Consider the following 12,117-nt stretch of genomic DNA (forward strand, 5'->3'; position numbering starts at 1 on the left):
TGCAATCCATGTCTACCCATGTTAGTTCCCCAAAATAAATAAAATAGCTACTTTACTTAGGGCAGCAATGAAAGAGGTTGTATTGCAGAGCAAACCACTTAGCTGAGGTAGAATTTGAACAACTGAGAACCACAAAACACATACCTGAGTTGCTACAGATGTTCTTTTCAACAAAATTGACAAGGGCATTACAGTTATATAGGCCACATGGGCTAAAAGAACTAATGTCTGAACAACACTGGGCAATAAAATGGCCTGCTTTTAAACACAGCATTTACATTGTTATTTCAAATTAGTTACAAAACAGCATTTTAGAACAGTAACTTAATATAGATGTAGTTTTCATACCAGTGCCTACCTGATATAAGAACTCTTTCCTAGCACTAGTCATGTGCATGGTATGTGATGGACAGCAAGAACACAGTGAAAGCAATCTTTAAATCAAACAGAGCTCAGCAAATGCTAACAAGAGATTGGTAAAGAAAATTTAAGTCCAATGTGTCCAAAATTTTTGACTACTGTTTCATCATGTATTGAGACAATTAGAAATTGTAGCCACCAGTACTAGTAGATCACCACATAATTTCCCATTTTATATTAAGTAGGGTTTTCATTTCATCTTAAGTTTTAGAGTGTCAGGTCTTGAAGAACACTCTAGATTACTCAGCTATCCCTTAAATTAAAAAGTACCCATTAAAAAGATCCTATTTCTCAAAAGAATGAGCAATTCAAATAAAATGAAATCAAAAGATTGTTCCCCTCCAAGTAGAGTGTTCACAGTAGTGGGTATCTGGTGTGTTCCACAAGTGATCTGAAGACCAGGGTTTCTATCTATAGTAGCTCAGATGTGGAAGCTCTTTGTTATCTCAGGGCCACTATCAGTTTTCTTCAGGCCTTGAAGGAAGCTCGAACTACTCTCCCTTTAAGAGGCTGAGGGGGTCGAAAATTATTCACCATTTGGATCCTCTGGTCTTCCTCAGTGGTGAAGAGGAGCATGCGGAACTTCTCCAGCTGTAAATTCAGTGAAAATTTACTGCTTAAAATGGCAACCAGTATCAAAGCTTTTATTAAAAGGACCAAAGCAAAGTATTCAGTACATTACAATCTGTTAATGGAACAGGTTCAAGCAAAGATCTTAAAGAGTATTAGCAGAATAAACAGAAGCCCTAATTATTGAACAGGGTAATGGTCTTTTAACTTAGCCCTGTTGTAAATCAAAACAGTCACTGTCTGTGTTGAATCCTACAAGACCTGTGAGAGTACCAAAAGCTTACCTGCTTCTCAGAAATCCTGATGGGTTCCTTCAGCACTATCCATGTTACACTCTCATTAAGGGGTGGTGTTGTCAAAGAACCAAGGTATGTCCAATAATCTAGACTCAAAGGCAAGAGACATTTGGGGTTGAAGCTTCTAAATTGAGCTTTCGTTCCCTGGAAAAAATAAAATTGATACTTGAAGTATAGCTTTTTACTTTTAAGTGCAGGTTAAAGAAGTCTTTTTGAAGGATAAAGAAACGCTGAAGTAATATTAAAGATTAGGGGAAAGGAATAATCTATGAAGGTTTGGCGCCTTTATAACAACTGTTATCTAAGAGCAGCATAGCAAGAGTGACACCTGCTGCTGTTTTACTGGACTTTGAGTTCTTGCCTCATTGCCTCTGCCAAAGTTCAGCTCTTGTCACAGAAGGTCCAAGAATAATGCAGAAGTATATTCTGTATATAGCATTCAGTGTGAGCTACAGATAATATAATGGCAGAATTCCTTGTCTCATTACTTGCTATTTTCTATGCTCCCCATTTACTTCAGTAGGGAATTTGAAACCTTCAAAAACTTGGCCCCAAAGAGTCATCATCTGCTAAGACAAATATTGACTTAAAAAAAATCAAATGTTCAAGTCTAAAATTAGACTAAGATGGATCAGCCAAAAGACCAGCAGAAACAGGAGGTGCTATTTAAACTAGTGATTGCCTTAACTAACACAGTCTAGGGCTTGTAGGAGTATCTGAAAGGTACTTAGTCACTCAGAAAGCACCATTCAATTGTCTGTAAAATTGCTCATAAGGAACAGAATGAGTAGTTTACCCCCAGTGGCAAACCTGCAGACCTTCAGTCACTACTACTGAGGGATAATTATTTCTTTCCTGCAAGTGGAAGAAATTACTTAAACATAAAAATATCATTTAGCATGTCTACCGACTACATATTGCTGCATAACTGCCTTCGTTTCTTGTCTTTCACAAGCTTATATAGACGAGCAAGAATAATATGCCTACTCAAGTTTATTTTGCATATTAGAACTTATGCATGCTATAGAATGCATTAACCTCATGTAAATCCAGAAAGGTAAACACTTGTAGTGGTCTAATCAGTTCACATTTGAGAAAGTGGAGCAGGTATCAACCTTCAAAGCTCTCAGATACAATACATCTGGGTGAAGACCACCTTGAAGTATCACTATAAGAACAGACTAGCTCAGGACCTCATGAAGATTGGCTGCCAACAGAGCTTTGCAGCAGAAGACAGATACCCAGCTTTGACTTGTTCAAGGCTAGGCACAATGGAAAAGTCTTATTTTGCTGAGTGTAAGAGCTGAGCCTGAAGGGTCATGGAGCTTTAGATTTTAGATACTCTGGGAAAAGCAGAACCTCTGAATGACCGGTGGGGTCAGCATAGCCTTGGGAGGCACCTCAGACTGAGCAAGTAAGATGAGCTTTGGAGAGGAAGAGGAGAATACAACTACAGTGATGTTCTAATGATGGGAGGATTTGTGGTGGGTGATTTTCCATTTTTGTCTTAAACATGTACATGAGCTTGATTTGTAAAGGATATTCCAGAAATAGTAAAATTTAAAGAGATTAAAACTTACTTTAAATTTTACCATGTACAAAGCATCAGTGAGTCTGTTCATATTGGCATGTTCTCTCCCAATCTAAAATAACAGAATAGACAGGTTAAATAAGAATGACTATAATTATGCTTTGAATAGGTGGTGTTTTTTTCTCTGAATCTCAACATTCCTACTAAAGTAAGTTTAACAGCAATTTGCATTGACTTACTGCTTCCAATAAGTCATCTGTTTTCCTTAAGCACTTCTGAAATATGTGGTTTGGTTCTCAAACACTTGACAGCATAATACTTTTTATCATGTAAACATGCTATTTTTGTTATTCTTACCTCCAAGAAAACACCAACTACTGCCAAGCCATCTGGAGCTGCTGCTGCTTCTCCAAATGTTGCATATTTTCTGGCATTCCAGTGAACCAAGTGGAGCTTTAAAGAAAAATAAATAATAATTAAACAAATTGGTGATAGAAGCTGTGAACATAGGTTGTTTCATGTTAACAGGCACTAATGGTTGTTCATAAAAGAATGTAGGTTTTGCTCTGAAAGCATCTTTGGAAATATGAGCAAGTTCAGCCTTTTGGACCAGTCCATAAGCATGGACAAACACTAAAAGTTCCTATATATCAGCTTTAATTTGAAACAAAGCAAGCATTAGCCTGTGACCTAACTTCCCTGCTATGGGCCCTCATCCCATGAAGCAGTATGCTCCGGTACTTCCTAGGAGACTCCAGAATTCTATGCTACTGTAGTGTTTGGGAAAGATTGTACTGGGAAAGGCCTGTGCTTGTCCTAGGCTTTGCAGAACTGTCTCAAGCCCCCACATGAAGCCACTTCTAAGCTATGGACAGCACCAGCATTTCACAGGTGGTGACCATCAGCTGAAGGCTAAGTTAACAGTGCCAGGTAGTGGAGCTACACTTGGCTTCTCAGCGTCATGTTTGTCAGTATAACCCTCCACCTGTGTAAATAAAAGGATGCAATCAATGGTGTGCAGCAGGCTAAACTAGACAGCAAAGGACTCTCAGAGATGCTGTGTGAGCACAGCAACTAAACTGTGGGGCTGTGTCCTGTTAAATAGAATAAGATGACTGAGAATCTTGGAAAAAGGGCTGGACCAGGGGGAGATAAGTTTGCACTCTAAAAACCAGAGTAATCAATAGATAACTTCAGTGTAAGGAATAAAGTTCTCATTAAAGTTTGTGCTGACCTAAGCACAGTGAGTAAGCAATCAGAATCCTAAGGGACACCTAGTCCCCACTGCAGACAAAGTCATTTGTCAACAGCATTTGCATGAATTAATCCCATCTGTAAAAACACATATTACCTCACATGGAAAAGGTTTGCCATCAATTGTGTGCTCCGATCCTTGGTCATGCTTTGTCCCCCAGTGGAAGTGAAACTGCTTTAGCCGAAATGGATTCTCAAAGGGACCACCACTGATTGCTAAGCAGAAAAAAATAAGAGAAAAAGCTTAAGCATTCCAGCTTCTTAGCTTCCTGTTAGTAAAAACTAATGTAGTGGAAAAAAGCCAGCAGCATCTCCCAGTTGCCAATATCAAATATATGCATCATCCAAATATTTATAAGGGTTGAACTTCTTAACAGGAAGCACCTGAATTTATGTAAAAATTTAAATTTAAAAACATTGAGTGGCTATTTGTGCAGAATATTGTGGCTTCTTTGAAAAAGAGTATATTTGACATACAAAGAGGGGATAGCTTTATAATTATGCCTTTCCTATTCAACACAATAAATCCAAATCGAATGTTAAAAAATAAATAACAATTTAAACTCATGTATCTAAAATATTTTTGGCAGTGCTACTTGACATTTCATGCAAATGAGTGTAGATACCTTGAGCATCAGGTAGACAATTTCCTGTTTAGAGTGTCTTCCCTTCCTCTGGGGGTTATCTATATTCGTTTCCTTTAAATACCTGATCCCACAAAACGAGGTAATATAATAGCTGGTTCTTTACATGACACCATTCAGAATCTCAAGTCACCTTAAAAATGTGAGGTAGTGCTACAGAGAAACCTCATACATCATTTAGAAATAACACTTAAGAGCAGGTGAATGTGTAAGCTGCCACCTATGGAAGATACTTTATCAACTGCATCAGTAGTCCTCCTGTTCTTTTATATGGCACTAAATCAAATAAATTTTGCCAAACAGACATGAAAACTTGATCAAAGTCTTATATGAAGAAAATTAAAATTACGTTTAGTATCTGTAAGGCACTCATCCTCAGTGTAGTCCATAACATTTTGTCTAAAAAACATAAAGCTGGGACTTTCACAGTGCTACCACATGTGCATAGTTCCAGCTGGCCTTTATGCAGGAAACCAGCTTTACCAAAGCAAAGGTTTCAGTATTAAGAGTATAATTATCTCCTAGTGTGTTTTTCTGAACTTAGCAATGGAATGCATCACCTGTCTCAACCATTATTTTAACAAATCTAGCTATTATGGCTTACTGTCAAAATTCTGTTGTGCCCTTTATGCAGAATTATGAGTCACCAGATCTATTTCAACACAACTAAAACACTTTAAACCATGCTTTCCACCCCTCACAGTCTTCTTCCTTGAAAATGTTATTAAAGCAAGGCTTGTGCTCAGTGTAGAAAGGGCAGAGGTGTTCATTCCTGTATGTGCTCTGAGTCTATATTTCTAAATGCAGAGTAATAGACAATGCTTTTTAAACCTGGATAACATTATCTGTTATATGCAGTTCAGCTTAGAACAGCACAAGAGTAGTTAGCAAGCTAACACTTTCAGATATATTTTACAAATTCTCTTTGTAGGGTGACATGCTTAATGCATCTGTGTAGTAAGATTTTGGTAAATGCATGTCCAGTCTTCTCTTCAAATTCAGTAAAGACACTTGAAAACCTGACCATTCAGTTGGGCAGTTTCTCAGCTTCATTTCAGAAGGGAAGTTCTAAAACAAAATGGCTGGACTTGTAACCCCCAGCCCCTATTTCAAAGGGTTACCAGCACAGACAAGTAACTTCACAGAAAAAGTAACTTGTTCTGAGTATCCAGGGTATCCTATTTAGCTAGAACCAAACAACATGTCAAACAGCTGATTTAATCTTCCATTTGGACATGTTTAAAAATTGTTTATAGTTTTTTAAAATGCACTCAGCTATTTCATCATCTCCATTTGAATACTCTTCCCTCCCCCCTCAGATATAAAAGCAAGGTTTACCATGGCAGTAGAATTAACAGAAGTAATCAATCACTTAAAGTATTTATTCTTGTCTCTTAGCTCTTGGCACAGAATATAATATGCAACTGCAGATAGCCCAACATCCACAAGCAGCTACCAACTCAGAATTAACTGAAGATTTTATAATTTCTGAAGAAACTGAACTGCTATGACGCAGGGAGGAAAGAAGAAAATAGTGCAGGGTCACAGTTAGTGACTGGTCCAGATACAACTTAAATGTAGTGGATTATGATGATGATGACTACGCTGTATCACCTGATCTCTGCTAATCCTCTTCTCTTCCCTACCCCGGGGATGGAAACTGGGCAGTGAGCCACACAGAGCTGGCACGCGTGTTGGTACCTTTGATTTGGATGATCATGGACACGGGGCAGTGAGGAGTGTACATACCTACCCCATGTGTCTAGAACTGCTGGAAAGATGCAAGGATGCCCTGGCTAGCAAACTGACAATTCCCATTTGAAAGGGATGTCCTGCAAACAAACTTCTGATTCTCCTGATGCAAGAGCTTTTCCTAATGTAGAAACACTATTCCACTAGCAATTGTATTGCTAGAGAGATTCAAGTGAAGACAAATGTGGGGCTCAGGAAGACAAAACATAAAGGGCTCTGGTTATACACCTTGTTCTAAACCGAAATTATAAATCATAACAAATACACTATACAGGATGTACTTGTTTCCCTCACTAACAAATTGTATTCTGAGTTAGTCAGCTGTGTGTTAGTCTCACCTGTCTTGTCATCAGTATCTTCAAACTCAACCATAACTGAATGGCCATTGTTGGAGATGCTGAGAGATGTACATGATTCATAGGAGATAATAAGTGGCTTCAGATTAGGGTCATAAACTGCTCTTGCAGAAACTATATCAATAGGTGACTGGCGGTTCCCTTGGGCAATAGGATAAGATTTGTGCCACTCTGAAGGTCCTTCAAAAGGAAAGAAAGGAAAGCACCGTTATTTTCTTCCTACTATACACAAAATAATCATTACAGGTTTTCATGAGCCTTGAAGTAAAGCTTGCTGAGCAGGAGTGACTTGAAAATTTTGTATCCAAGAGGTTCACTTCAATTCTAAGCTGGTGTATTTTTATGAGCACAAACAGACTGCAACAAGATGGGGAAGTCAAATGTCTTGTACAAAAGACACTGAGGAAATCATAGCACATCAGAGTGCTGTATCTTCAGTTACTTGTGACAGTAATTTTCTGCAGAGTGTGTAATTTCATTGCTAAGGAATCTGAAGACCTTCCAAGGTGGGTGCAGGTGTGAACACATGCATATGCACATACACACTCCCCCAAAGAAACAGCACTTAATTCTTCCTGGGAAAGACAGTGTAAAAGCTCCAGTGATTCAAATTAGATGCAGATGACTCAATCTCTTAGCTACTGACTATGCAGTTATTTTTAAAGCCATTTTATGACTGCAGTAAATCTTTGAGGCAGCTCCATTCTTCACTCATGCCCATTATGGTATCTCTCTACCCTGAGTGAAGGGTACAGTGTGATGATTAGTATTTTTGGACTTTCTGACTGCAATAAAGTGGGGAGAAAGAGCAATTTAATAACACAGCTCTCTACTGCCAGAGCTGGAACATTCATCTGCTATTTGAGATAACACAACTGTATCTATATCAAAGAATTACTCACTCTTAACACTACTTTCTCTACTTTGATATGGTGGTGCAAGAAGCAATTAAATTCTTCTACTGCTTATGTTCAGAAAGCACTAACAGTAACAACTTTAAGGTTCCCAATAAGCACATTTTCAGTTGTAGCATTCTCACATACTTTCACAAGTAGAAACTTTTTTTTTTTTTAAATCAAGCACAGGTATTCCCCCTCCTTGAGTTTATGTAACAAAAACAGCAATCCATTATACTCTTATTTGTCTTTGGCATTTTCTGAAAAACTAAGCTTATAAAATAGCATATTTTCTCAGCTTGCCTGTAAAGCAGATTTAGGATTTCAACACTGTTACACAAGCTTAGGCAATATAATTTGTTTCTTACGAGCTTTGCAAGAAACATGGCTTTATTACTGCTACCTATATGCCAAATACATAATACAAGCTACTAGCACTAACCAGCTTCACTTTGCATTTAAATGTGCTTTTTGACTTGGTGAAACTCACACAACTGCTGTTGAGAGAGAGAGACTGGCTTCTGAAGGTTATACAAAAGACTCTCGTTGGACACTCAGCAGCTAGAAGAGTTGCTGCCAAAAGAGAGAGACTCCTGAAGGTTATGCAAAACATTGTCTTGTTGGACAACACCAGTCACTCATCCATCCTCCTCTGTAAAGCATATAGGTGCTATAAAACGTTGTTGTAGGAATCTTTCAGTAGCGTCAGAAATCATCTCACTCTGTGACACACATTCTTGGAGGTGGGAAGCAAAGGAGGATGACTAAATTAAAAGCTGTCAAATCAGAAAGCATAACTTGTTCTTTAAGAGATTTCTGATACTGATCTGTACAATTTATCAATGTTGTAGGAATATACAACGTATACCTTATTTTATTCACTTCTGTGGAAGCCTAGATATCACATTTTAGCAACTGCACAGGATCAGAAGACCTATTACTGCTCTGCTGAATCTTTACTTAAAAGAATTAACCCTTTTCATAGCAGCTTTTTGGAACAGGACCTATCTGTAATATCTGCAGTCTGGGGGGGGGAAAAACAACCTCAGTACCGCTTCTCTCAGTTTTGGAACATTGATTACAATAATGAAAGGCAGCAGGCATAGGTTTGTGCCACTTTATGGGTGCTACTTATTATCAATAAAGTAATTAATTACCTGCTGTGTATACTTGATGCTTGCAGGCAGCTCTGGAGGGCTCAGGAAACAATTCTAGAAAGAAAATGAGTGGGGGAAGACCGAGAGATGCAGCGCAGAAATGCTATAACCTACCGTCATCCCGCCCATAGCCCCAACTGCGCTGGCCGGTCATTACCGGGAGCTGCGCCCGCTCCGCTCAGCCCTGTGCGGGAGCGCCGCTGCTCACCTGCTTTATAGCGGCTCGCCGCGGGGGGGGCGGCCCCTTAAAGATACAGAGCGAGCCCTGCGGGGGGGGAAGCGCCGCCTGCCTCCCGCTCCCAGCTTTGCTGCTCCTCACCCTGCCTGCTAACGCAGCACAGAGGAGGGAAAGTAAAACTGGGGAACCAAGGCTGTCCAGGTCGCATCGGGGTCAAACTTAGGAAAAGGTTGTAGTATTTTCCCATTTTACACCATATGGAAGCAAGAGCCATAACCTGCTCTGAGCAACAGGGCACAGTAACTCTGGCAGATTGTAATGGGAACTGTCCTTCTCACTTTATGTTCTGCAGGGGGAAACATCATCAAGTTACTGCCTCTCTTTTCTCAAACACTCTCTCCATCTGCAAACAAACAAACAAACAAAGAATGATGTTTCCACCTGATTTGTAATTAAAACTTCAGAATCAGTGTTTAGGTCAGAGGGAGAACATTCTCATCTCAGAAAAAAAAATACTTGTGCTACATTCAAACAAGGTAAAAATCACAACAATTAAGGATAAATTGGCAATCTCTTGTGGTTTTATTTTTTTTGTTTTATTTTGTTTGTTGTTATTGGTTGTTTTGTTTTTTCTAAGTCTAAAGAAACTGGGGAAAAAAAAAAAAAGTGGTTATATTAGGGAATAGAACAGAGCAGACTCTAGAGAAAGAAGGTGATATGTGAAGCCTAAGTTATCTGTTATGGTGCAGTAGTTGCCTGCACCCAGCCCATGAAGAGGCTACAAGCAGACACCAAATCTGCAGCTGTAAAATGTCTTAAGACATCTCTGTGGCAAGAAAAATGGCTCCTCGGTAGTAATTTTGTTAGATCTGAGGAAAAGCTGTCTTTCAAAGACATTGATTTTCACAAAGACAATAGGACATAGAAATAGGGATTCTTCTATTATGCAATCAGGAAAATGGAAGAAAAAATCAATGGAAGCGTTTAATGCAACTTTTATGTTGTGATACTGCATCGTAAGAATTCATTTCCTTTTTCAGGACCTCTCCATAGGATTCAGCTGTAAAACCTTTGAGATTCACTGATGCAAGCTAAGTCACTAGATAAGTGATGTAAACTGCTGTAAAGGTGTCCACAGAGTAGTTCTGCAATGACTTACTCAGGTCATCTTCTCAATTTGGTGCTGTTAAACTTCCGAGATCTTCTCAGGTCCCTGCGCAGGCACTGACCCTGCTGGGGTGTCTGTGGTCAGTCTGCACACCCAGGTCCTCGTGTGACTCAAACACTGGAATCAGTACAGCAGCGCTGCCTTTGCGTTCAAATGCTTTGCTGCTTAGTAGCAGTAATGAGCTGTGAGAAGCTGTGATGCCTTGGTTCTTATTCTTGTGTGGCTCTTTGCTGTGTTTGTAGGCAGGGAAACCAGCTGTAGATAGAGTCAGCCAGATGCGAATAGTCAGGAAAGCTGTTCTAGACCATGGGAAAAAGCACAAAAATACCAACTTGTCAGAGAAAAGAAAACCATATGCAAGACAGAAAATACTGAGCAACTTTTCAAGTGAAACTTTAAACCTGAGGCTCAGATCTTGCTGACAGAGTATAGTGCCGATGAAGTGGCCCAATGTCTACATGCATTTGACACCATTCACCATTTCAGCTTTTATCTTCTCACATTCAAAACACAATCTATGTATGTGGACTACAAAAGCAGGCGCAGGAAGGCATCTGAGACAAGGGAAACCTGCTGGAGACATGGCGGGAAGTCGACTCCTCAAAATGGAGGTTTAAATGGTTTGATTTAGAAGCATAAAAGAGGCAGTGAAAGTACCCAAGAGGAAAGACCAAAATAGCTTGAATACAGTTTTTGCTATAAGTGATAGCCAGTGTGTACATGACAGGAAAGTTGGGTAGAGAAAGAGGAATGGGATACCTGGCTCCCTCAGGGCTTCCCAGCCTTCACATACCATTTTTTATTATTATTTCTCTTTGACTTTTAAAGCTGTAAACACTTGGCTGCTTTATACCAGAAATGGGCACTATATTTTGGAACTAAGTCTGAAATAATCTTATAATTTATGGTTTGTCCAGTTGAAACTGTATAATTGCAGCAGATAGCAAGAACAGAACAAGACACCTTTTGATTTTGGTAAACAGAACATTCCTACGAACATTGCAACAGTCACTGAAATTTAAACAGAAGGAAGGATTTACTGTGACATAGCAAACAAAAAGCCTGAGAAAAATGAACTTTGGAGGAGATAATGTATATGGGAAAACAAAAGAGGAAGCACTATACTGTATAATAACATCATCTACAAGATATAAACCACTAGATTGCACCGTTGTATAATTTATGCTAGCAGATATCTAGCAAATTAAATATACTAAAGAGAAGCAAATTGAAAGGATCACAATACTCTTTTATGGGCTAACCAATGGGAACAATGCACACATTTTAGGACCTCTCTTTTGTTGTTGAAATTTTTAAAGGTGTGAAGCTTTCCTTTTTTAGTGCGCTTCACAGGACAAGCTGTATTGATCCTGTATGGAAGGATTTTCATAACAGAAGTGCATAGATACAAAAGATTTCAGATTTTTTTGTCTCAATACTGAATAGAAATAATTGTAATAATGTACACCAACTCTGCAAATGTACCTAACCTGATTCTTCTGAGTGCGGGTACCTGCAGGGCTTCTGACTCAGACTGCTGTAAAACGCCCCAAAACTTCACACCAGAAAGTGGGTTGAGACATGAAGAGAAATACCTTTTCTGAACATGACTTTTCGGAATGGGACCTTATTTTTAGAAATGTATTCCTGAAGGAAACAGCATCCTGTGTTTCTGTGCTTGTGACATCAGTGTCCCCAAAGACACCCCGACCTCGCTCGGCGCGGGTTTTTCCCACCGTTTTCCAAACTGCCGTCTCGATCTCACTGAGCAATGACGGCATCCCGACCGGATCCCGGCCGGATCTGCTCAAATCTCCGCGTCAACACGAATGCTCCCGCTTCTTGCCACCGGACTGCAGCACCGCCCGTGCCTCACGCAGGGAGCCCGGGCCGCC

At 39.5% G+C, this 12,117-nt stretch overlaps 1 protein-coding gene across 1 annotated transcript; it reads right to left on the minus strand.

Annotated features, from left to right (window-relative positions):
* Positions 1-888: 888 nt before the first annotated feature.
* Positions 889-9,030, minus strand: CA7 (carbonic anhydrase 7; the record flags this gene model as incomplete). The annotated part of the gene is made up of 7 exons (XM_082062680.1): positions 889-1,011; positions 1,275-1,430; positions 2,867-2,929; positions 3,175-3,270; positions 4,169-4,287; positions 6,806-7,003; positions 8,991-9,030. 7 exons carry the CDS (start codon positions 9,028-9,030, stop codon positions 889-891), a joined length of 795 nt encoding a protein of 264 aa, XP_081918806.1.
* Positions 9,031-12,117: the final 3,087 nt, after the last annotated feature.

The sequence above is a fragment of the Streptopelia decaocto genome (genome assembly GCF_964273445.1).
Source record: "Streptopelia decaocto genome assembly, chromosome: 11".
Taxonomy (NCBI): Eukaryota; Metazoa; Chordata; class Aves; order Columbiformes; family Columbidae; genus Streptopelia; species Streptopelia decaocto.